At 38.2% G+C, this 26379-nt stretch overlaps 1 protein-coding gene across 1 annotated transcript in view; it reads left to right on the forward strand.

Annotated features, from left to right (window-relative positions):
* Positions 1–26379, forward strand: part of ABCA12 (ATP binding cassette subfamily A member 12) — a 224964-nt gene that overhangs the window by 57977 nt on the left and 140608 nt on the right. The window contains exon 3 of the mRNA XM_060193951.1: positions 13199–13352. Coding sequence (XP_060049934.1) covers positions 13199–13352 — 154 coding nt within the window. The remainder of the gene's footprint in view (positions 1–13198; positions 13353–26379) is intronic.

Genomic DNA, 26379 nt, shown 5'->3' on the forward strand with positions numbered 1-26379 from the left:
TAATGAGATGTTATCTTTGATGGAAATTGGTTCTACATGAAGAGAGAGAGAGGTCTAGTAATATGTTATGGGTTACAAAGCAAGCCAACGGTCACTTAAATTGTCTCCTTCTGATTGGCAGAGGTCTTGGTAGGAGAATCTTTGGTTGAGGAGAAAGTCAAGTCTGACAAGAAGATGGGGTTGCTACCTGTCACCAGTGCTGCTTGAAAGAAAAGGTTGCCACATACATTTCCCACTGGCAGGTTGTCACACGTTATCATTTGTAAATAAACTGAATATGAATACCAAAGACGTAAATATTACAGAAACTGCTGAGGAGTGATGGGATCCAGAATCAGACCCTGTTCTTCCCAAGACAATAAACCATCTGCTGAATTAGAGAAGTTCCTAAGCTTCTGTCTTTTTTTTTTCTTTTTTCATTACACAATAATCCTAGCAATGTATCCTACTGACTTTTATTTTCAATCTATCACACACAAAGAGCTCTATGAAAATAACTAAGTCAGATTTCTGAATGAAACAGAAAAGGTTGTTAGTGACGTATCTCTACAGAGGTAATTACTGAGAATCTTTTCTATACAGCATTACTCTTAATGGGTTACTGAAATCACATTCTAATTTCCAAACATAGTTTTCATTTTATATTAAGTGCTTAATATTTCAACATGGTTAATCTTCTTTTACAGGAGAGTCTCATGCTTGTAATAGCTGTGATGGATGGACAGTTCAGATTTATTTTTCCTGCATAAATGAGGAAATGACTCAAGATGAAGGGTCATGGTTCCTAATAAATCACTTGCAATGCTAGGTTTAGAAGGATGCTTTTTAACTCTTGCTTCTGTCTCATACTTTACTCCCTAGAATAATTCCTAAAATGTCTGCCAATATAGAGCACCTGGTAACAGCTCAGAACTTAGCTTAGCCACCAGAAAGGCAATGTTTTGAGGGAGAAGTTAGAGAGGTCATTTTCCCCCTAGACTCTCCTGATAATCTTTACACTCTTTTCTGTCTTGTTCAGTGTTTTGTGTGGTGATCGTGCTGTAGCTTGGTGGTGATCCCTTGTTAAATGGTAAAGGGAGAACAGCACTTATTACTTCCCAGTCTTTGCCTCCTACAGCTCCCTTTATATGTGGGCTGTTGAGTTGATGAGTGATTTTCATTGGTTTTCCTGTGCTGAGTGGTGGGGTCAAATACACTAGAACCTGCTGAAGTACAGCTCTGTATGCCTGAGAAGTATTCTTTCTAGATAGGGAAAACTAAGCCTCCCCCAGTGCATTTATTGATTACCTTTTTTGTTTTGTAGACACTGTGAACTAGTGAAATGATCATTTCTTTTAGTTATTTCGGTTGCTTAGGAGCTTCTGATTCAAATTTGTGGCCAGCCTCCAGTCACACTTAGAACTTTGGCATCTATCGTCATCCCGACTCTATTTTTCCCTGTCCTTGTTTGCTTTCACTGATTCCCTCATTACCTTATTTTCCTCTTTATAGAACGTGGACCCTCATAACCCTCCCCAAATCCTTCTGGAATGAACTTCTCTTCTCCAAGCAATGTCTTAGACAAGTTTTGTTGAAGGACTCCCACAAATAGTAATCACAGTTGTAAAGAACTCCACAGATTCACACTAAGGTGTTTACTAAATTGTCATGTGTCAGCCAAATCAGTGCAGTTTACAGATAAGAAATATCTTAAAGCTAAGATATTTCTGTATATAAAAGATGCTCTCTTAGGAGAAAAAAACCCCATTAATTTCCAGTTCCAGGTTTGTTTTTAGCTGGGAATGTGTGCAATCACGGGCTAAGGTATTGTTTCCCAAAGTGTGCTTGACAGAATATTCCTTCCTAAGGTGTTATCTAGTGTTTCCATGAAAACAGAGAGGAAAGAAAAAGAAAGAGAAAAAGGAAAAGAAAAGAAAAGAAAAGAAAAGAAAAAAGTCTGTAGTTGAACATGTGGAAATATAAAATCAACCAAAGTTAGTCAGGCTTTTTACTGAAAAACTTTTGAGTATTTAGTACACAAATATATTCTGGCTTTCCCAGAACAGGACATAAGAGTTTAGTTTTCTAAACTCATTTGACCCCTGATTTATGGAAATCCTGATGCTCCCCCACTCCCCATTCTCCCAATCTCCAATATCACATTGGAGACTATCTTAATGAAGAGGAATTAAATCTTCAGTCCATTCCCCCAGTGTAGACTTTGTAAGTGAAGTCCCTAGATGCCTGGGTGATATGCAGTATAGTTAGTTAATAATTAATACAACACTTCTCTCACAAATTAGAACAGATGTGGCAGCACCGATTCCAACACCTCCAGAGAACACTCCTCCAGAGCACACTTCCCTTGGCTTGGTGTTAACTGGAACTTCTGGGTTTGCTGTCTCAGTAGAGGGTCTGCAATTCATGGGGCCCAGCACAAAGGGGCTCTCAACCTACCAGCACTGGGTCTTTTAATTATTAACAGCTGGCACAGTCATACCATTATAATCCCAGGTCCAGATAAACCGTGACCCAGAGACCAAAGGCTACTTTTTTCTGACTGGGCACATATAAGGAGAATTTAGAGATTAATTTGAGAGAGAAAAAGAGAGGGAGAGGGGAAGGGAGAGCCATTATCTTTCTTTTTTTAAATTTCATTTATTGATTCATGAGAAATGATAGGAGAAAGCGAAAGAACCACACATCACTCTGGTACATGTGCTGCAGGGGACTGAACTCAGGACCTCATGCTTGAGAGTCCAATGCCTTATCCACTGCGCCACCTCCCGGATTATGGTTCATCATCTTTCTAACTTTAATTTATACTAGAAGGAAATAAAACAGTTGCCAAAAATGTATTTTCAAATAACCACACAGGGGGATTTTTAAAAAAAAAAAGAGAAAAGAAAAAAAGCAGCTGTGCATCTTTGCTACTTATAGACAGGTTTCAGAAAAACATGGCTGCACCCATCTCACAACAACAGATTCTATCCACCCGAGATGATTTATAAAATTGAACCTCCCCTGCTATTTGGCAATGCTATGAAAAGGACTAAGAAAATTCTATGTTCAAACTTTTCCATATTTAGTCTGAGTGGGAGTTTATTCATCTGTGGTGTATGTTGCTGTTATATCTGCAGTCTTTATCTGATTTTGTTTACAATTTAAACAACATCAATTTAAACATCCGTCAGGGACTACTAACATTCAGAAAGGACAGAGATACATTTTGTTCTGCAAAGTTAATTAGGTGGGGAAGTGGAGTCCTTTGGACTATCAGTGCCAGGATAGGGGTAGAGACAAAGTTTCCAAAGTAAGAGCAAGGTCTTGAGACCAAACTGCTTTATTCTTTTATCTTAAAAAAGTAGTAGTAGTAATAAGCCAAAGATATAAAGAAGGTATAATTTGGCCTATCTTCCCCCACCTTCTCTTATATCTACAACACCATTGCTGTAGACATAACATTATCCTCACAAATATACTTTTCTTAGCCTTTTCAAAACCTGTTTATTGTCTGTCCTGTTTGGGAGCACCTCTGAGGTCTTTGGGGAATATAGGAAATGTCCCAGAGTGTAGGACACCTTCTCAGATATACCAAGCAAGGTTTGTCCCTATCCTCAATGGCTGTAGCCATTGAACGTACATCCAGATGCCACCTTTTGACTACAGTCCTTCCTTACCTACTGCTTTAAAGGGTAGGTATCTTGCCTCAGTTCTCACTGCCAAAAGCACTCTGCCCTTTTCTCAATGCATTTGAACTTGGAAATGCACCTGCACAATGAAGTAAGACTTGCCTGGGGAGAATTAGGAAGAATGTGTCATGGCACCACACCCTGAGTACTCAGTAACTGAAGCACTGTACCAGTTGATACAGGTACATGTTACGAATTACTGAGGAGAGAAGCACATCATGCAACACTCTAGAACATTCATTGGCTTCAGACATAGAGATGGGAGATGAGGTAAAGCAGCAAAGACCCAAGACATTGCTTGGAAAATAAGACAAATGATGCAATAGCAATCTGATGAGCAATGGTAACTCATGGGTCTATGGGTCCTTCCTCTTCAATGTTTACATGCCCTTCCAAAGCTTTATCTAACTGATCTTCCTTGTATCTGGTGAGGTGGCAAGCCTCATTATTCTCAATTTGATAGGTTTGGAAATAGGGACATAAAGTGGTCAATTTACCCTACCCCCCAACATTTCAATGAATCGACAGCAAAACCAGACCAAGACATGCTAAAACTTAGCTATGCAAAACGTTGCTTTTTACTATTATCACATAGTTCTAGGTCCATCTGTAGCACCTCATTTTTCATGTGAACTTGAGAAGGTTGTCTAATTTTTATGAGATTTTCTACACAATGTTTGTTACAGTTTCCCTGCCTATCCTACAGAAATGTCCTGAGTCTTGAGTGAAATTATGGTTAATTCCTACAAAAATTGTGAAGTTTTTTTAAATCCGATTTTTACTCTTTATTTCAAATAAATAGCATTTATTTATAGCATTTCTGACAGTTCGGGAAAATCAAAGGCCTCTTTGTGTATATTATGTAATCAAAGTGTATTGACTTTTGAAACAAGTGCTTGCACTTGCTGTTTTTTCTCTCTCTTCACACACACTACCAGTTAACTAGTTTTAATTTTTCATTGAAAAGTTATCTTTAAGGAGCCAGGTGGTGGCACACTTACTTGAGCACACATGTTACAATGCTCAAGAACCCTGGCTGAAGTCCCCGGTCAACCACCTGCAGGAGGAAAATTTTACAAATGTTGAAGCAGTGTTGCAGGTCTCTCTCCCTTTCTACCACCCCCTCACCCCTTTGATTTCTGACTGTCTCTATCCAATATGCAGTAGTCCCTCATTTGTCACAGTTAATCAGTTTGAGACTCTACCACCATAAGTGAATTTCTGCTAAGTAGGATTCTTTATTTACAAATCGAATGTTTTTGTAATTGTAATACAGGGCTTTATAACTGACTCAGACAACTGAGTGCACACTATATTATTTTCACTGTCCTGATCAAATTTCTAATGAACATATTTGAAAAAAACCTCAATAGAGTGAAGCCGCAAAAGTTGAAGCCCGAAGTAGTGAGGGACAACTGTATAAAGAAAATTTAAAAAATTTAAAGAAAAATTATCTTTAATATAGAATCGTCTTTAGCAGTAACAAACACACAGCACATATACAGTAAATATCTACTGAATAATTGATGGGTAGATTTACTTTGTTGATAATAATTCAGCTATTTCATTCATCAGTATCATGCTATCCATTTTATAAGGCTATCCATTTTATTAGGAATGTAGTGAAGTATTATCTATGTGCTTTACTATCTGTGGAACTTAACTATATTCTTTATTCATTGAATTTATTGTATCAGGATAAAAGTTGAAACTTTGTCCTTCAAATAATATAGGTACAGATAGATATTATGTTAAAATTCTAAAACATAATCTTCATGTGACCCTCTTCATGTGACCCAGGGTTCATTCATTCATGGATTTCATCAATAGAGCTTATAATTATTTGCAGTGTTTCAAACATTGTGCTAAGAATTGCATAAAGACTAGTGCCTGTACCTGAAAATTTAAAATCCTATCTGCTTTTAACTCCAGCCTGTTTTCTCAGGCACATCTAAGTGCAAAATCTCTTATTCAGAGGCACTTGTGTCAGGAAGAGCTAGTGTAGTTGAGCTTTACTTCTCAAGTAGGAAATAAGACACTTTTCCTCATGGATTTTTTTTTTTAAGTTTCCATTTATTTTTTAACATGAGAGAGAGAGAAAAAAAAAAAGAGCATTATTCTGGTATATGCAGTAACAGGGATGGAATCAGTAACTTAAGATTTGAAAATCATGTGTTTTACCACTGCATCACCTCCCTGGCTACAGGGAGGCCAGTTGAAAGTGCATTTACATGAACTTCAAAAAAATAAAAAATCCAAACAAAACAGAAGCAAGCAAACTATTTATACTACTTATGAGAACCATGATGATTACCTTTGTGGGCTGGAGGGTGGGGATACAGAACTCTGGTGGTGGGTGTGGTGTGGAATTATACATGATGATTTTAAAATCTTGTAACAAACTATTAATGACAAATGAAAGAAATTTAAATAAAGTGCATTTGCAGGGCTAGGTGGTGCTGCACCAGGTTGAGTACACATGTTATCAAGTTTAAGGATCTGGATTCAAGGCAAAAGTCCCCATCTTCAGGGGGTTGGTAGGAAGCTTTGAGAACAGTGAAGCAGTGCTACAAGTGTCTCTTTCTTGTTTTCTCTCTGTATCTCCCTCACCCCTGTTAATTTATTTTTGTCCTATCAAATAAAAGAAAGAAAAGCTTATTTTATTGTAAGTATTTATTTACTTATTTATTAGATAGAGTTAGAAACTGAGAGGGGAGGAGAATATGAGAGGGAGAGAGACAGAGAGACACCTGCAGCCCTGCTTCACCACTTGTGAAGCTTTCCTCCTGCAGGTGGGGACCAGGGGCTTGAACCTAGGTCCTTGCACACTGTAATGTGTGTGCTTAACCGGGTGTGGTACTGCCTGGTCCCCAGAAAGGAAATTTTAAAGAAAAGATAGCACATCTGAAGAACAGGGTTAGGCCTATGGGTTATTATTGAAATATGAAATAAATTAAGAGGCCAGGTTTATGAAATTTACTATTGTATTTTCAAAAAATGGAATAGACAATGAATTTTACAAAAAAAAACCACAAGAAGAGTAAAAAAGATTTACTTGAATTAATTATTACAAATAGGCTTCTAAGGGGACCCCGGTTGAGCACACCCAATACTAATTCAGGTCTTAGTCCTCACCTACAAGGAAGGCACTTCATGATAGCCCTAGCACACTAAACATGGTGGCAATGATAATAATAGCTAATAGACTTCTGAGACTCATTTTTTTCCTCCACATCATTTATTCATTACAAATTATTTGAGTATTTACAAATGATGGTTCTAGACATACTAGTCTTCTTTTGAGCATTTGTCATGGTGACACATTCTTGTCATGGTGTTTTACAAAACTTAACTGTTTGTCTGATACAAAATTCTGATACTTATTCTGCTAATGTGACCCATATCCAAAAAGATAAGAAAAATGTAATGTTGACAAATGAGTGATTCCATATGTGTTTTTTTTTTTTTAGTATTTTATTTATTTTATTTTTGAGAGAGATGCAGAGAGAGAAAGACACAGAGAGAAACAGAGCACTGAACAGTTCTGGTTTATGGTGGTGTGGGGAATTGAACCTGGGACTTCAGAGCCTCAGGCATGAGAGTCTCTTTACGTAACCATTATGCTATCTACCCCCACCCTAATGAGTGATTCCATATTTTTTAAAAGTCCAGTTTTTCCTTTCAACATTTATTATTCTTTTCACTAAGGTAAAAAAATAAATTCCATTTACCTGGAAACACAAAAATACAACATCAGATGTGTTATGTTATGCTTTCAGAAAAGCACAAAGAGACACAGTGGACGTTGTCCAATTTTAGTATATTATAATAACAACAATTGTCACCAAGGCAGCCCACAGAATGTTTCCCAAGTCTAGTGATAGCAAATGGAAGTGGCATCATTACTGAAAAGACTGTGACATTTCTATCTCTAATGACGCAATAAATAGAAAATAGCACTTCCATAGATAGTTCCAGTGCTTCTGAATTAATTATGAAAGTGGGTAGAAAAATACATCTGTAGTGCTTAGAAAGAAAGAAGGGAGGATGTTGAGAGAAGCTTACCTTCTTGGCTATATCAATGCATAAAGAGAAGGGTAGGCGGCAAAGGGGAGTAGTGGGGGAAGGAAAGAAGGAAGAAAGAGAGGGAGGGAAGGAGAGAAGAGTGGAGGGAGAACTGGAAACTCATTAAGTAAAGGAGGTGGTAAGTAAAATGTAAAGAATGGAGAGTCGGGTGGTAGCACAGCAGGTTCAATGCATGTGGCACAAAGTGAAAGGGATCCTGGTTCCAGCCCCCGGCTTCCCGTGGCGAGCCGCTTCACAAGCAGTGAAGCAGGTCTGCAGGTGTCTTTCTTTCTCCCTCTCTGTCTTCCTCTCCTGTCTCCATTTCTCTCTGTCCTATTTAACAATGACAACATCAATAACAACAATAATACTACAACAACAAATTAAAAAAGGGCAACAAAAGAGAAAATAAATATAAAAAATTTATTTAAACATGTAAAGAACAATCAATTGAGAAATAGAGGATAAGAAGTAGATTAAATGAGATGAAGGAAGAGGAAAAGAAGGGGTAAGGGAAAAAGCAAACTCAGGAATGAACAGGTAACAGAATAGTCAGAAAGGTTATCCACCCAGAGCTCAGAAAGGCTTATCAAAATAGATGCTGAATCCAGCCTCAGGGTTTCTGATCACTAGATCATGGGCAGCATCTGAAATGGATCATTTCTGTTAAGTTCAACAACTCCTTTGCATGAATCTATTTAAACAGTGTTAATATCAGTTATCAAAAAAAAAACAACCCGTATAAAACCTGTACTTACTGTACACCATAGGAGCTTCTTGTTTTTAAAGCAATCCAGTGATAATTTTTTTCCTACAAAATAGGCATGACTTTAGTTTATGCTATCAAAAATGTGGTGGTAGGTTTAAATTTTTCCAAACTTCTCTCTAGTAATTTGGAAAAAAAAAAAGTAAATAATGTGAGAAGTAAAATTGGATATAAGATGCTACCTCATCCCAGGCCTTCTCGCTGTGCCATATTTCTTTTTATTTTATTTTATTCATACTATGATATGACTTCTCCTCACCAACACTGATTTAAAGATAGATTTACTCAGTCTTGCCATCACCTGAAAAAGTGACAGACAACAACGTGGCTATTATACAGTTGCCTGTCTGTGTTCCTTCAGTTCAAATGACCCATTGCATTGTTTGAGTTACAATAGGTAGGGGGAATACTTGGGTGAGAACCGTAGCCAGATGCCAGGGTCCTCAGAGTACATCTCACGGTGGAGAGAGAATAAACAGTTGCCATGCAGCTGATCAGAAGAGATCAGGTGGGACACACAGCATATCCTGAGCTGGGACAGTGTCAAGTGTGTGTCCGTCCATTCCAGACTTCCAGGAGTATTTATTTGTAAAATTATGCTTTACATCAAAAAGGAATGAGGAAGATTAAAAAAAAAGTCTTAAGTAAAATATGCATTAGGAGTAAATGTTAAGACACAGATAACAGGTGGTTATACACTATATAGATAAAGACCACAATACATGTCTAAGGGTAATGGTGCTTAGAATTGTCATTGTCCAAATGTCATTACATCCGTTGATGCTGTAAGATATTGAGTTTATTCTAGTTATCCCATGTATATTCTCCAGACCCTCAGGGCAGTAGGCAACCATAAGTTATGGGTGATTGCATGGGGGTAATGCAACCCTTTTCTTCCTGTGGGCTAGTAAAAATCTCTGACATATCCAGACCTTGCCCTAGAGTAGGATTCTTTTGGTAATGGAACAGAGCCTGAAAGATAGGCCATATGGCATATTAGTCGAAGGAATGTAATTGGCAGACAAACAACATATATTCTGCAAACATAGATGCAAAGGTAACAATGAGTAGTATTTCCACTAACAAGTATCACTAAGTCTGGGATCAGAAACTTCTTCAAAAAGGAATAAGTTCGGGATTTGGGCGGTAGCGCAGTGAGTTAAGCGCACGTGGCGCAAAGTGCAAGGACCAGCGTAAGGATCCCGGTTGGAGCCCCGGCTCCCCACCTGCAGAGGAGTCACTTCACAGGCGGTGAAGCCGGTCTGCAGGTGTCTATGTTTCTCTCCCCCTCTCTGTCTTTCTTTCTCTCTCCATTTCTCTCTGTCCTATCCAACACGACGACATCAAAAATAATGGCTGCAACAATAAAACGACAAGGGTAACAGAAGGGAATAAATAAATAAATAAATAAATATTAAAAAAGGAATAAGTTTCTTTACAGATATACTCCCCAAGTGAGTAGCTTAGGTTGGAATCTAGATAAAGGATAGGTTTCCAATAATGGTGTATTTTCATTACTTAATTATAAAAGTCTTGTTCTAGACAGCTCACTGTGACAGAATTTTGTTATTAAAGGATAATATTAAAAACTAGCATGCAGTTTGACCACTGTTCTCTAGCTTATTTGGGAGTTTTGCTATCGTAAAAACATCCATGATTCACTGCAAATTTCATTTGGATATAATATTAAGAGAAAAACTGTTCACTTTGGTGTTGGAAAGAAACATCTTAGAAGGTAGCAGTGAATAGCCTAGCAGTTTTAAGGTCTTCCCAATTTCTTTTGAATTTTCAAAAAGTTCTACCAATATGTTAATTTCCTATGACTGCTATAGAAAATTGCTATGTTTAGTGTCTTAAAAATGCCAGCAAGGTCTAGGGGCATAGTATAATTAGTTAGGCCAAAATACAGATCTGAGACTTCAGTGTCCCAGGTCCAATCTCCAGCACCACTATAAGCCAGAGTTGAGCAGTGCTATGGTTAAAAAAGAATTTTTTTAATTTAAAAAAGAAAGTAAAAAAAAATAAAGAAAGAAAAAGAGGGAAAGAAGAAAGGGAGAAAGAAAGAAAAGGGAAAGAGGAAGGGGGAGGGGGAGGGAAGAAAGAAGGAAAGAAGGAAGGACCAAAGAAAGAAAAGACAGCAATGTCAAGCTATCACTGTACAGTTCTGTAAAGTGGAAGTTTAAAATTTCTTTTGGCACCAGTTCGAGCCCCCTGCTCGCCACCTGTAGGGGAGTCGCTTCACAGGTGGTGAAGCAGGTCTGCAGGTGTCTATCTTTCTGTCCCCCTCTCTGTCTTCCCCTCCTCTCTCCATTTCTCTCTGTCCTAACAATGATGACATCAACAACAACAACAACAATAATAAGGGCAACAAAAGGGAAAATAAATAAATATTAAAAAAATTTCTTTTGGCACAAGGACCCGGGTTCAAGCCCCCGGTCCCCACCTGCAGAGAGAAAGCTTCACAAGTGGTGAAGCAGTGCTGCAGGTGTCTCTCTATCTCACCCCTCCCCTCTCAATTTCTGACTGTCTCTATAAAATAAGTAAATAAAGATAATTAAAACATTTAAAAAATCATTAAAAATTTCTTTTGGGGGACTAGGAGACAGCATAATGCTTATGCAAACCGACTGTCATGCCTGAGGCTCCGAAGTCCCAGGTTCAGTCTCCTGCATCACCATAAACCAGAGCTGAGCAGTGCTCTGGTAAAAATAAATAAATAAAACAAATAAATAAATAGGTAAATAAATTGTTTTGGTTAAAATTAAGGTGTTCATCAGGGATGTATTTTTGTGGAGGCTCTTAGAGCTAGTTTCCTTCCTTTTTTTTAGCTTGTAGAGGTGGCCCACTTAGCTTTTAAACTCTTGCCTTCTTATTCAAAGTCAATATTGTAACATATTTCAACCTCTTACTCCTTTATCTATTGTTCTCTTCCACTTTTTGTCCTGGCCAACTTTTCTATCCCTGCTTCTTTTTTTGCATTTAAATTGTTTATGCCATATTCCCATTATTCTCTCAGTTAATGTCTTAATGCATACTTAATCATGCTGTTCTGTTTTCCACTAGGCAAAGAAAGAGTCAGGCTGGAAGTATGGGTTGACCTGCCAACGCTCATGTTCAGCAGGGAAGCAATTGCAGAAGCCAGACCTTCCATCTTTTGCACCCCATAATGTCCCTGGGTCCATACTCCCAGAGAGTTAAAAAAATAAGAAAGCTGGGTTGGGCAGTAGCGCAGCGGGTTAAGCGCACGTGGCGCAAAGCTCAAGGGCCGGCATAAAGATCCTGGTTTGAGGAGCTGGCTTCCCACCTATAGGGGAGTCGCTTCACAGGTGGTGAAGCAGGTCTGCAGGTGTCTATCTTTCTCTCCCCCTCTCTGTCTTCCCCTCCTCTCTCCATTTCTCTCTGTCCTGTCCAAAAACAACAACACCAATCATAACAACAACAATAAAACAACAAGAGCAACAAAAGGGAATAAATAATAAATAAATATTAAAAAAATAAGAAAGCTTATCAGTGGAGGAGATGAGATAATGGAGTTCTGATGGTGGGAATTGTGTGAAGTTGTACCCCTTTTATCCTATGGTTTTGTCAGTGTTTACATTTTATAAATAAAAATAAAAAAAGAATAGGAAAGCTATCAGGGGAGGTAATGGGATATGGAGTTCTGGTGGTGGGAATTGTACCCCTCTTATCCTATGGTCTTGTCAGTACTTCCATTTTATAAATAAAAATTAATAAAAAATAAAAAAGGAAAAAATATTTTCTTGCCTTTTTTTAATGTAATGAAAGCAGACATATACCAAGTCTCTTTTAATACATTCACAAGGAAGTAAAAATGTTGTTGCTTAGTCTTCATGTTTTCTAAACCTGCTTCTTCAAAATTTCATTGCCTCTGTACAGAGAAATTTAGATTTTGATGTCAGAACTAATCATGAACGCATTTGTGCTTCACAGATTGCCAATTGTCTTTCCTCATATAAGTTTTCATCATAATTTATCAAGTAAATGTTAAAGTAAAGGCCACAAAAACCTTTGTTGTTATTTTTCTCCTGTGGCTTTAGTGTAGAAATTCTGTATGCTTATTCATGACATTATCATTAGGTTTTAAATAGGGAAAAGTACATATAAAATAATTTAGTTATTATGTCAAATTTTGAGGCAGCCAAAATACTTTCTTATATATGGAAAAATGATTGCATTCATAATGACTTTAACTGCAAACTAAGACATGTACAGTGTGGATGAAAGTAGTTAATATAGAGAATCAATGAAATCAAGAAAATACTGAAATAATATCCAGTGAAAAATTCCTCTAAATTTTGGAATATGCATATACATATTTTTAAAGATTGTAGCCATTTTGATGTTACAATTTTCTCATCTCTTATATAAGCAACATATTTTAAACAGTCTCTCAATTCTTTGACATTTATTAACTATATTTTTTTACCATGTAGATGCACTGTGATTTATTTTTAAAATACTAGCAAATATTTTTAAGTTAATTCCTTAGAAAAAAATTCCAAGAAGATAAAATTTGTGGGATAACAGATATTTTTAAATCTTATGATGAGCAGGAGGCCCGGACAATCATAATCTAGAAAGTAATTTCAAAAAACAGGGTTACTGTACTTCTTTCCTTTTGCCAGATAAACATCACAGTAATAATTGTGTGTGTGTATTTTTTTTTTTATTTCAGGTTACCTTGCTCCTCGAAACCTTCCTAGTACTGGCTTCTTCCCATTTCTGCAAACCCTACTCTGTGATACAGACTCTAAATGCAAAGACACACCCTATGGACCCCAAGATCTGCTACATAGGAAAGGGATTAATGATGCACTGTTGAAAGACAGGTAGGATCACTTCCTAAGTATGTTCTCTTGTTTTGAGAGATCAAATCTTGTGTGTGTGTGTGTGTGTGTGTGTGTGTGTGTGTGTATGTGAGTGTGTGTGTGTGTGTGTGTGTGTTGTTGTTGTTTTCTTTCTTTTTTGAGGTATCCATAAAGCCATTCTAGTTTAGATATATAACTTTGTTTTCTGTCTCTATTCATGTGATGGTTTAAGAATGAATGAGCAAAGTGGGCACAAACTGAAGATATATATGTGAGTAAGCATAATCTAGTGTGAGTAAATTAATCAAACTTTGTTTCATAAACTGGGTGGCAAAATGTGTCTTCCCTTCCTTCAAGGAATATCCCACTTGACACCATCAATGACTTCAGATCCTCAGGAATGAAATCCATTTACATAACTGGTATGCAATCTTAGACAGAACTTGAAGGAATACTTGTTAAGTGAAATGAGACAAAAAGAGAAGGACAAATACCAGATGCTCTCATTTATTGATGGAATTAAAAAAACAAGGACTTTGAAAGGGAAAACACCAAATGAAACTTGGTCTGGATGTGGTATATTGCACCAAAGCAAGACTAGGGAAGGAAGGGGGGAAGCGCAGAGAGGATGTTGTGCTCATGGTGCCCAGTGATGGGAAAGGACCTACACTGGGAATGAAAGTGTTTTGCAGATACCTGTCATGGGGAGTTGAGAAATTGTAGCTGTGTGTCAATATCTGCACTATTAATCATTAACACCCTAATAAAATGAAGGAAAAAAAAAACAGAAGAAACTCTCAGTAACTCATTGCTTTACTACTTGATCACTGGTGTAAAATGAAGGGCATTGCTGGGGATATAATCTCCTTTGAGAATACATATTTATATTATTTTGTGATACTTACTGACAGAACAGACACCAAGACAGGCAAATAAGAAAATTAGAGGTCTAGAAATCAAAGTAGTAATGTTGAATTATACTTACTTCAATAGCAACCTTTTGATAACTTGTGTCTTCACTTTCATTTTCATTTGTTTCCAGGAATATTTGAAATTCTTGCTTGAGTGCCTCTCTGACCCAGCAGTTCTTAAGCAGTATGTTGCTGAGTTTCCAAATTCTGTGACTTTTAGTAATTTTCTGTTTGTTGTTAAATGCTAGCTTTACTCCACTGTGGTCTGAGAAGATACTTGGGATGATTTCAAAACTCTTGAATTTGTTGATACTGTCTTTGTGGCCTAACACGTGGTCTATCCTTGAGTATATGTTCTGTGTGGATTTGAAAAGATTGTATATTCTAGTTTTGGGGGGTGAAGAATTCTGAAAATGTCCAGGAGGTCTAGTCTGTCCATCTCTCCATTTAATTCTCTTGTTTCTTTCTTGATTCTCTGCTTCGTTGATCTAAGTGTGAGAGTGGAGTGTTAAAGTTTCCCACTATTATTGTATTACTATTGATGTATTTTTGTAGTTCTTTCAGTAGGAATTTGATATATATAGATGGTCCCTCATTGGGTGTATAGATGTTAATAATTGTTAAATCAGGAGTCAGGCTGTAGTGCAGCAGTTAAGCACAGGTGGCGCAAAGTGCAAGGACTGGAGTAAGAATCCCGGTTTGAGCCCTGGCTCCCCACCTGCAAGGGAGTCGCTTCACAGGTAGTAAAGTAGGTCTGCAAGTGTCTATCTTTCACTCCTCCTCTCTGTCTTCCCCTCCTTTCTCCATTTCTCTCTGTCCTATCCAACAACGATGACAACAATAATAATAACCACAACAATAAAACAACAATGACAACAAAAGGGAATAAATAAATATAAAATAATAATAATAATTGTTAAATATTCTTGGTTGATTAATCCTGATCATTATGTAATGGCCTTGCCTATCTTTTATTACTTTATTTAATATAAAGTCTATGTTGTCAGAGATGAGAATGGCTCTTCCTGCATTTTGTTGTGGTCCATTAGCCTGTATGATAGTTTTCCATTCCTTCAATTTAAGTCTGTGTTTGCTTTGTTGGGTCAGGTGGGATTCTTGCAAGTAGCATATGGTTGGGGTGTGTTTCTGATCCATCTTCCCACTCTGTGTCTTTTAATGGGTGAATTAAAGCCATTGACATTTATTGATATTTTGGACTTAGTGTATTGTAGTGCCATTATTCTACAATTTTTTATTTGCTCTGATATATGGCAAGTATTATGTTGATGTTCTTATTTATAAGAGGTCTTTTAGAACCTTTTTCAGGGCACGCTTGGTGATGGTTGCCTCCTTTAACTGTTGTCTGTCTGAGAAGGTTTTGATCCCTCCATCTACTCTGAATGAAAGTCTTGCAGGATATATTATCCTTGGTTGAAACCCTTTTTCATTGAGGGCTAGATAGACATCTTGCCATTCTCTTCTGGATTTTATCGTTTGAGTGGAGAAGTCTGATGATAATCTTTTGGTTTTCTCTTATATGTGACTTTTGGTTTTTCTCTTGCATCCTTTAGGATCCTTTCTTTATCCTTACTTCTTTTCATTGTAATTATGATGTGTCTTGGTGTCTTCAGGTCTGGGTTGGTCTGTTTGGGACTCTCTGAGCCTCTTGAATCTTAATGTCCTTTCTGTTGTTTAGGTTTGGGAAGTTTTCTTCTATTATTTCTTCTAGAATGTTTTCTTCCCCTTCCTCTCTTCCTCTGGCAGTCCATTTATACTAATGTAACTTCTTTTGAGATCATCCCAAATGTTGTTGTTTTCAGTGTCTCTCAATCTATTTTTGAGCTCTTTTACTTCTTTCTTAGTTTTCTCTAGCTCATTCTTTGTTTGGCTAATTCTGTTTTCTGCTTCTGCTAGCCTGCTTTGTCTTCCCTCAGTTTCTTTTTTCAGTTCAGTTATAGTGTTAGCTTGTTCTGCTAATTGACCTTTTAGTTCAGCCATTTTAGTTTTCAATTCTCTTATTACCTCGAGGTAGTTTATGTTTTCCTTGAGGGTCTCATCTGTTGTTTCCATAATTCTGATAGCCCTTTCCTCCATAGTTGTCTTCATTTCTGTGATTATTAGGTTTATTATTGCTTGCATACTTAGATTGTATCTCTGGATACTTCTGACTGATTTGGAGTTTCTTCTGGGCTCCTGTATTGATTCACTGTGGTAGTAGTTTTACTTGCTCTTGATTTAACCTTTTTTTTTATTGATGTGGTTTTTATTTTTTTTGTTCTATCGTTCTTTAGTGTTTTGTTTGGAGTATAAGTCACACTTTACTAAAGACCTTTCTGACAGATGCAGTTACCAACCTCAGAAATTGCAACCATAGTAACTGAAGCAAGGATTCATGCAGTTTAACGAATACCAGTTAGCTAAATAACACCTCCAGTCCAAGAAAAAATATCAACGAAATCCAAAAGAAAAAGAAAGAGAAAGGAAAAAAAAAGGAAAGCAAGAATTGACAATTATGCAAATATATTATCCACTGTAAATTCTAGAGAAAGCAAGAGGAGGAAGGAAAGCAGAGAAAACACATACACACACACACACACACACACACACACACACTCCACTCTGAATCAGATTTCTTCCCCAGAATAATTCATAAGCGAGTATCAGTGAATTCAGAAAGCAAAAGAAGGAGGAAGGGAGAAAAAAATGAAAAGAAAAAAAGGACAAGCAGTAAAAGGAAAGAGATTTTTGTTTTTGTTTTTGCTTTTTTTTTTTTTTTTTAATTAGCTAGGAAGAGGGAAAAAGGAGAGTGGAGGGAAGAGGTAGAGAGAAACAAGTTCCTCTCACAATGGATAGGACACGCAGTCACCTAGCAATGGATAAAACAATAACAGTTAATTTTGGTGAACCTGAATAAGGAGGAGGGGAAAGGGACACATGTATATAATAATAGTAATAATAAAATAAAATAGAGTAAATAACCCCTAACAGTGTCTGCAGCTTGGACTGCTCTGGATTGGCTGCTGGCAGCCTGAGGAAAGACAGCCAATTGTAAGAAGTACCCCCCCCCCCAAAAAAAAAAGCAACCTTCAGATAGTCTTTCTCAGGCAGGAGTGAGGCTATTTTGTCACTCAAATAGAGCTCCAGCCACTTAAAAAAAAGAGAAGTTAAACAAAAAGAAAAGGGCTTGGGATGACAACCCTGGTGAGCCAGGATTCTTGGTAAAGAAAATAGCTCAGTGGGAAGCCTGCTAGAAGCCATTGTCCAGCTCCTGGGGGATGGTTCTTGGGTGGGGGGTGAGCTCAGAAATAATCAAAAGATTTTCCTTTCTTTGTCACCCTGGCCTCTGTTTATCAGCCCAAGAGTGAGTTATGGGACTGTATTTTGGTGACACCCTGACTAGCCCCTGTTCACCCTTCCACAAACAGCCCACTATCCTACCCTATCCAGAGAATCCCAGGTTGCAAGCTGCTGCTTGTTGGAGCTCATGGCAGCTCAGCAACCTTTGAAAAAGTTTAATGTGTGTCTTACTTTATGGTGTGTGAAGCAGCTAATAAATAAAGATAAGGAATATAGGCACCTTTCTTTCCTTCCTTCTTTTCTTCCTTCCTTCTTTCCTTTTTTTCCTTTTTCTTTATTTTTTTAATATGGTACTGGAATAACCCAGGACTTCATGCATGTGTACCATTACTGACTGGCCTCCCCCATCCAATAGTTATTTTATTTTACTAGTGGTTTAATAATAATTGACAAGATTATGGGATAAGATGGGTACAATTCCACACAATTCCTACCACCAGAGTTTTACATCCCATCCCCTCCATTAGAAGGTTCTCGATTGTTTATCCTTCTGAGAGTATGGGATACAGAAGGTGGGAGGTGTGTATTCTACAATTGCTTCTTTGTTGCACATGAGTATTGACAGGTCTATCCATAGCCCCAACCTACTTTTATCTTTCCCTAATGGGACAGGGCTTTGGAGAGGTAGGGTTCCAGGACTCAATCTTGAGGTCATCTGCCTAGAAAAGTCAGGTTGTTGTCACAGTAGTATTTGTAACTTGTTGACTAAAAAGCATTGAGATAAAAAGCAGAACGAATTATTTAATAATCAGGAATCTAAAAGTTAAGAATATAGCATATGAGATGTGGGGTCTTTATGTTGGAAGAAGCTAGGAAGTCTCTTTTAGGCATATTCTAAGTGGCCCATGACTTTACTAATTTTTGTCTGGGCAGGACAGCTAATGTGCAGATAGGCTGCGATTATTGTCTGGGAAGATGGTTGGAGACCATCTGAAGACAGAGTTGGAGATAGGACTAGAAAGCTTGACGTGTCATATCCAAGACTAATATGGCTAAGCTAGCTACATACAAGCATTCCTCCCTGTGCAACACTAGTTGTGTGTCACTGTAAGGCCACATGCTGAAGTGTACCTCTCCTTACAGAAGTACTTTTCTTTCTTTTTTTTTTTAACATTCTTTTTTTTTTTTTGCAAACTTTCCTGTTCTTTTTTTTTTTTTTTAAAGGAGACATTAACAAAACCATAGGATAGGAGGAGTACAACTCCACACAATTTCCACCACCAGATCTCTATATCCCCTCCCCCCCCAATAGCTTTCCCATTCTTTATCCCTGTGGGAGTATGGACTCAAGGTCATTGTGGGTTGCAGAAGGTGGAAGGTCTGGCTTCTGTAATTGCTTCCCCGCTGAACATGGGCGTTGACTTGTCAGTCCATACTCTCAGTCTGCCTCTCTGTTTCCCTAGTAGGTTGGTCCTCTGGGGAAGCAGAGATTCAGGACACATTGGTGGGATCGTCAGTCCAGGGAAGTCTGGTCAGCATCATGCTACCATCTGGAACCTGGTGGCTGAAAAAAGATTTAACATACAAAGCCAAACAAATTGTTGAACAACTATGGACCTAAAGGCTGGAATAGTGCAGATGAAGTCTTGGGGGGTACTCACTGCAGATTATTGTGTACTTTTGCTTTCAGATATATATTTTGCCCTAGTTTATGGATACGTGTGAACATATGCTGTATCTCAGGGGACCTTGTCTATATCTAGGTTTTGGGACTTTGTTAGGAAGTGAACCACCTGGAATGGAATTAGAGAATACTATGAAAGGATATGTCTCACCCGAATAATGAAGCTGAAGAGTTGTCATTCCACACCCGAAGTCTCTGGACACAGTCTGAAGTGAAGCATGCTGTGGTGGCACTCGTTGCATTGATTAGGTTGTGATCCACAGATTCAATATTATTTGATATGAATTGAGAGAAGCATGCAGGAAAGTGGGCCCCACCCTAAGGTTCCAGGACTCGGGGAAATATAAGCTCTATAGTTGAAATGTGAGGTTCCTGCTGTCTTAGGGTTCAAGAAGACAATGGATAGTTATTGTTATCATCACATTATTTGGTAATCGGGTTAACTTTGAAAAGTCCCTTTGTTAGGATTTGCTGTATAATACCCAACATCTTGTATATAGCTGCACCACCGGCTGCTTCTGTTCTCCCTGGTCTAGGCTTTTGAGAGAGTCAATATATCAAAGACTCAGCCTATATATTAAAAAGACTCAGTCTGTGCTTTAAAAATTTCGAGACATATAATCAATTTTTCCCTTTTCATATTAATTAAATAGTGATTTATATGACTATAATTTAACAGGAATGTACATAAACACCATTCCCACCCACCCATCCCAGCCCCCCCCAACGCCCAGGGAAGCCGAATATCCACCCTCCCCCTCACCACAGGGTGTTTTTTTCCTTTGGTGCCCTACTCTAGAATTAGTCAATTCCTGCTTTCAGTTTCCCTTTCTGTTCTTCTTTCTCAGCTTCTGTTGATGAGTGGGATCATCCCATACTTGTCTTTATCTTTCTGACTTAGCTCACTTAACATAATTCCTTCTACCTATGTCCAAGATGTGTCAGAGAAGGTGGGCTCATTGTTCTTAATAGCTGTGTAGTATTCCACTGTGTATATATACCACAGCTTTCTCAGCCACTCATCTGGTGTTGGGCACCTGGGTTGCTTCCAGGTTTTAGCTATTATGAATTATGCTGCCAAGAACATAGGTGTACACATATCTTTTTGGTTGGGCATTATGGAATCCTTGGGGTATATCCCCAGGAGAGGAATTAATAGGTCATATGGAAGGTCCATGTCTAGCCTTCTGAGAGTTTTCCAGACTGCTCTCTAGAGAGGCTGGACCAATTTACATCCCCACTAGCAGTGCAGAAGGGTTCCTCTGTCCCCACAGCCTCTCCAGCATTTGTTGCTGCTGTCCTTTTTGATGTATGCCATTCTCATGGGAGTGAGGTACTATCTCAGTGTTGTCTTAATTTGCATTTCTCTGACAATCAGCGACCTGGAGCAGTTTTTCATGTTTGTTAGCCTTTTGGATCTCCTCTGAGGTGAATGTTTTGTTCATATCCTCTGCCCATTTTTGGATGGGGCCATTTGCTTTATTGTTGCTAAGTTTGCTGAGCTCTTTGTATATTTTGGTTATTAGTCTCTTGTCTGATGTATGGCATGTGAAGATCTTGTCTTATTCTGTGAGGGGCCTCTTTGTGTGATAGTCTCTTTGACTGTATGAGAAGCTTTTCAATTTTATGTAGTCCCATTGGTTTGTTTCTGCTTTAGTCTTCCTTGCAATTGGGTTTGTTTCATCAAAGATGTCCTTGAGGTTTAGGTGGGAAAGTGTTCCACCAATGTTTTTCTCTAAGTATTTGATAGTTTCTGGTCTTTTGTATGGTTATCTTATTTTCAATGTTGTTTATTTCTGCTCTAATTTTAGTGATTTCTGTTCTTCTTGTTGCTTTAGGGTTCCTTTGTTTCTCTTCCTCTAAGTCCTTAAAGTGTGCGGTAAGGTCGTTTTCTTCAGCTTTTTCTTGTTCTCTAGTATGTGATTGTATGGCTATGAGTTCCCCTCTCAGTACTGCCTTAGCTGTGTCTCAAATATTTTCATAGCTTGTGCCTTCATTTTCATTTGTTTCCAGGAACATTTGAATTTCTTGCTTGAGTGCTTCTTTTACCCAGCAGTTCTTAAGCAGTATGTTGTTTAGTTTCCAAATTCTGTGCTTTTTAGTAATTTTCTGTTTGTTGTTAGAGAAGTACTTTTCTATGTAATAGAATGGAGAACCAAGTCCATTGGGTCACCTGAAATGAGTTGTGGAGTTGGGTTTAGAATTGGGCCAAGATGATCATATCTGCTTCTCTTAGTTTTATCTAAACTTCCAGGTAAGGTGTCTAGTTCAAGCTATATATTGCTATATATTCAGCATTTTCTCTAAATTATGAAGTGTTTGAAGTTTAATTTGGAAAATTATGTACAATAATAAAATTACATAAATGCTATTTCCTACCATCCTATCAACTTTTATGTTTTATATATGTTTTATATAGATTTGCAGTGAAAACTGGGACATGATTACTGGGTAAGCCACTCCACTGAATTGCTTCATTAAGAAACAAAGGAGTCTTCTTTTTCTTTTTCTGTTTTGTAAGTGAGGGGAAAATATCATAGTTGGGCTCATTAACAGAGGTCCATCATATGTATATTAAGAGAATGCGCTTCTGCTCGCGTCTTCCAGGCACAATCACTCAACAATCACCCCTTGCTGGCCAGCCACTAATGTTTCAATGTACTTTTTGCACTGGTGCCAGCCGTCTGTCATTAAACTCATACTTTCCTGAACATTCACCTCAGGATGTGGTTGGTGCTTTTAAAATATCCAGAATGATATTTAGTATCCACTTTAACTAGCTAAGTGAGAAAGAGGGAGGGAGCGAGGGAGGGAGATCTTTTACAATTACATTCATGGTTTTCTTGCTCATTTGCACAATGAATGATTCAGCATCATGGGGCTGACCCTCCTGGTCTCTACACTGCCTCTGAGAACACAGCTAGACAGTGGGGGTCCCTGACTGTACCATTACTTACACAGCCTAGAGAATGGAGCAGATTATCTCCCAGACCTCACAGGGTCATTATTTGGAGGAGAGATTCAGCAGTCTCACAGACCCTGCATAGGAATTGCCTCTGTGACTTTGCTCCCTGTCTCCCTCATGCCGACAGTCTTCTATGACCTTTCGCTGACATATTCCATGTTCCTCTTGAGTGGTTTCTGCAGACCATGAAACATAGTTACTCAGATTTTACCCGCCCCCCCCCTGCTTTTTTAATGTGTTCTTATTTAACAATATAGATGAAAGAAGTATATGGGTCACATATTAACTTGAGAACTATTTAAGCTAGTTTTTAGTAAACAGTTTAGTCATTATCCATGTAAAAAGAAAGTCAAAGTTTAGTTTATGGGGCTGGGCGGTGGCACACCTGGTTGAGCACACATGTTGCAATGTGCAAGGACCTGGGTTCGAGCCCCCAGTCCCCACTTGCACTGGAAAAGCTTTGTGAGTGGTGAAGCAGGGCTTCAGGTGTCTCTCTGTCTCTCTCTCTCTCTCTATCACCCCTTCCCTCTCTATCCAATAAATAAATAAAGATTAAAATTTTTTTAAGTTTAGTTTATTAAAAAAATGAAGCATGTTTTAAATAACATACAAACAAAACTGTAAAGACACTGAATAAGGCTGTAATATATGTGTAACTAGAGGTGAACAGCTGATTAGTAAATGGGCCTCCGAGAAGAGAGACAAGTATTTTGAACATGGACAGGAAGCAGTTGGATCTGAAGTATAGATGACCCTGAATGAGTGCAGATCAAAATGAAGTACATGAAAATAATGGAGAAAAAGAAAGTTTTCTTATGAATCACTTATATTTGGGAGTAGCCAGAAAAGAGTATTACAGCAAATCAATGAGGGATCTCAGTACCATTGCAGCAACATTATTATAGTTAAAAGTCAATAATGAGTGTTGCGTGGAACATGAATTAGAACTGGGTGTACAGCACATTTCACATCTTTCTGGGTGTCACTCAATACACACCCATGTAATTACAGTTCTGGGGTAAGGGAGGGAAATATAAGAAGCTTAACTAATTTGTAGAAACAGGGAAAAAATATATCATCCTTTTCTCTCAGGCATTTGCCATATGTGTCTTTTCTGGTAGGGATTCTTTTTATAGACCAAATGTAGCATGTCACACCTGGATACCACCTACACAGTCTTTCTAACTTACAGGAAATACAAAGAATAAACGCTTAAGTTTTACTGTTATGGTTACATCTATATATGTGACATTCTCCAAATGTAACTGTTAGGAGATACGTCTGAGAGCTAAAACCTACTCTGGGACTAGTTTATCTCCTGGTCTCTTAAACTCAATAACTCATCTGAAATCCAAGACGTTTCCTTTATTGCATTACCTTCCAAAATGAATTCCCATAAATGCCACTGAAGCAGAATCTACTTCTTCAACATCTCAGAAGAAAGACCCATGACCACTTCCATGATTTATATGGATGAGTTTTGTAAAAAGACATGATGCCATGGGCCATGTGAAGATGTGAGTCAGGGTGCTTTGTACCTCACCTAAGGGTGTTTAATGTTCTGCATTCAGGTAGCCTGCTTGTAAGACTCAGGAGACAGAGAAATAGTTCATACCTCTTTAATGTACACGGCAATATGAGATTGATTTTTCAGAGACTTCACTGGGGCTATCCTGAGTTTCTGAGTAAGATTTCTATGTCTCCCAAGTTGGTTTTAGGCAGTGGACACAGGGATGAGTCATTCTGGAATACCCCGCCTGTTTATTACAGCCAGTTTGTGATTTCACAGGCTCAGCATTACGTCTTGGAATCCAGTGATTGTTTCATGTCCTGTGTGTTGTAGGATGTTTAGCAGTATCCCTGGCCTCTGTCCACGAGATGCCAATTACCTGACCCCCTTTCCCGTGCTGGTAGTGATAACCAAGTATGTCTGCTGGTACTGCCAGATGCCCTTTGGAAGAAAGGAGACAAAATTTCTATCAGTTAAGAACCACTGTTAATAGTGAAAGAATAAAAAAAAAAAATACTAAGGCTCCAAGAGACACAGTCTCTAGGATCCTGTTCTTTAACATGGATTCTCATCCCTTGTGCAAGTCCTTTTTTTTTTGTCTCCCAGTTATAGATGGGGCTCTGTGCCTGCACTATGTATCCACTGCTCCTGGAGGCCATTTTCCCCATTTCGTTGCTCTTGTTGTTGTTATGTGTTATTGTGATTGTTTGTTGCCATTGCTGTTGTTGGATAGGACAGAGAAATCGAGAGAGGAGGGGAAGACAGAAGGGGGGAGAGAAAGACACCTGCTGACCTGCTTCACTGCCGTGAAACAACCTCCCTGCAGGTGAGGAGTGGGGGGGCTTGTACTGGGATCCTTATGTGGGTCCTTGCACCTCACGCCATGTGTGCTTCACCGCCCGGCCCCACAATTAGTGTATTATTATACCTGGTTATCTTATTTGATTACCTGCAGTGCTTGGTAATTGATGAATAGAAACAGTAGATACAGTATAAGATGTGTGTTTGTGGTGTCATCCCCTACCGTTTCTTCTGAGGATCTTTGGAGAACTCGGTGTTCAACAATAGAGAGTAGGTTGGTGTATTTTTTAAAGATGTTGCTTTCTTAGTTATCAGTTCTTCCGAGTTATATCCTTTATTATGTATTATTTATTCAGTGCTTGCAATGTGCTAGACTTCTTCTCATCTGCCAGCACTGTGCACTGAAGACTTTCTTCAAGAAATTTGTAGTTTAACAGGAAAAAAGAAAAAGACATTTGTAGTCTAAGAGACAGTTAGTCATTGCTACAAATGAAAATGTCTTCCTATGAATAATCTGATAAAGAAATTAAAGTTAAGCCTATCTTGCTCACCTCATTAGCCAATGCTTATAGTTTCCAGATCTATGAATGATAGTGGTGGATCCATTTGATATCCAGTACCTCAGGATAACCCTAGGACTTAAGGGGGATTCTTTCTTGAGAGATTCCTGAACTAAGGAGCTTCAGCTCTCTGCTGTGGAGAAAGCATTGTATCTGCATTATCTTCTTTCATGGTAGTTTGACAGAGTTAATATAGACAAATCCCTGTGGTGACAGTACCTAGACAGATACTTGGTAAACAGGTCTCCTACAGTACTTAAAATAGCATTACAAGGTAGGTGTGTCTATTTTAGTCTGAAGGTGAAGAAAGCCGTGGCTGAGATCTTTTAGGAAGAGGCAAACTGGGACTCCAAATGTCTCTTTTATTGAGAGCAGGGGGCTTAATGGCTTACAACACAGTGTTTGACACATAGGTACAATTTCTCATCTGTCCGATAGGTGCCTGAGAAACACTTATTTCCCCAATACAGGGCTCCCACTTCCCTTATACACCAAGACCCCACTGTCTTTTCATTCCACCCCTTTCCCTCCTACCCCGGAGTCCTTTATTTTAGTGCAGTAACTCCAAAGCTATTTCTGGCATAACACTGAAATACTGTCTCCACTTAATGAGGCACCAGGCCTTATAGGCCAGTTCTGTTCTGGATCTTTGGTATAAGGAAAAGTCATAATACCTACTCTCAAATATGCCATAGCCAAAAATGGAAGGGATAGGTGTACACACACACTACATTTAAAATTATATAAGCTAAGTATGTGCAAATTGCTTAAATTTTGTGAAATAATAAAGTATTGTATATACTATGTATTATAGTTTTAAGAAACATGCAGTGTTTTGCCCATAAGTGTGTTGATTGATACTAATTAGAAAGCACAGAGAGTATCAGTAACTCAGGTTCATTTCCTGCCCTTGTTTGATAATTGAAGAGAGAGTTCACAGAATGAATTGCCTTTATATAGAGGGAAATAAACTTTTTTAAAAAATAATTTTAATTTATAGCTTAGTTCATGTTTTTATCTACTCCCGTAATCTGAAATGTGTGGGCAGTCTTGTAACCATGGACATTTCTAGTCAAGTACAGTCACTGTTCATCAGGAATTTACGTAGTTCTTTTACTGAAAGGAACCATTTTATTGGACAGATCTAGATTTTTTTGACCCAGTAACTTACAAGGAAGAGGATGTTTTCTTTACTTTTATTTTTTTCTTTTGTAATAACTTTATTGTGGAGACAATAGTTTAGAAAATAGTTGTTGACACACAGGTTCCACCTCTCATTTCCCCATGGTAGGTATCTGCAAGATAGTCTCTCTCCCAACC

The sequence above is a fragment of the Erinaceus europaeus genome, chromosome 7 (genome assembly GCF_950295315.1).
Source record: "Erinaceus europaeus chromosome 7, mEriEur2.1, whole genome shotgun sequence".
Classification (NCBI taxonomy): Eukaryota; Metazoa; Chordata; class Mammalia; order Eulipotyphla; family Erinaceidae; genus Erinaceus; species Erinaceus europaeus.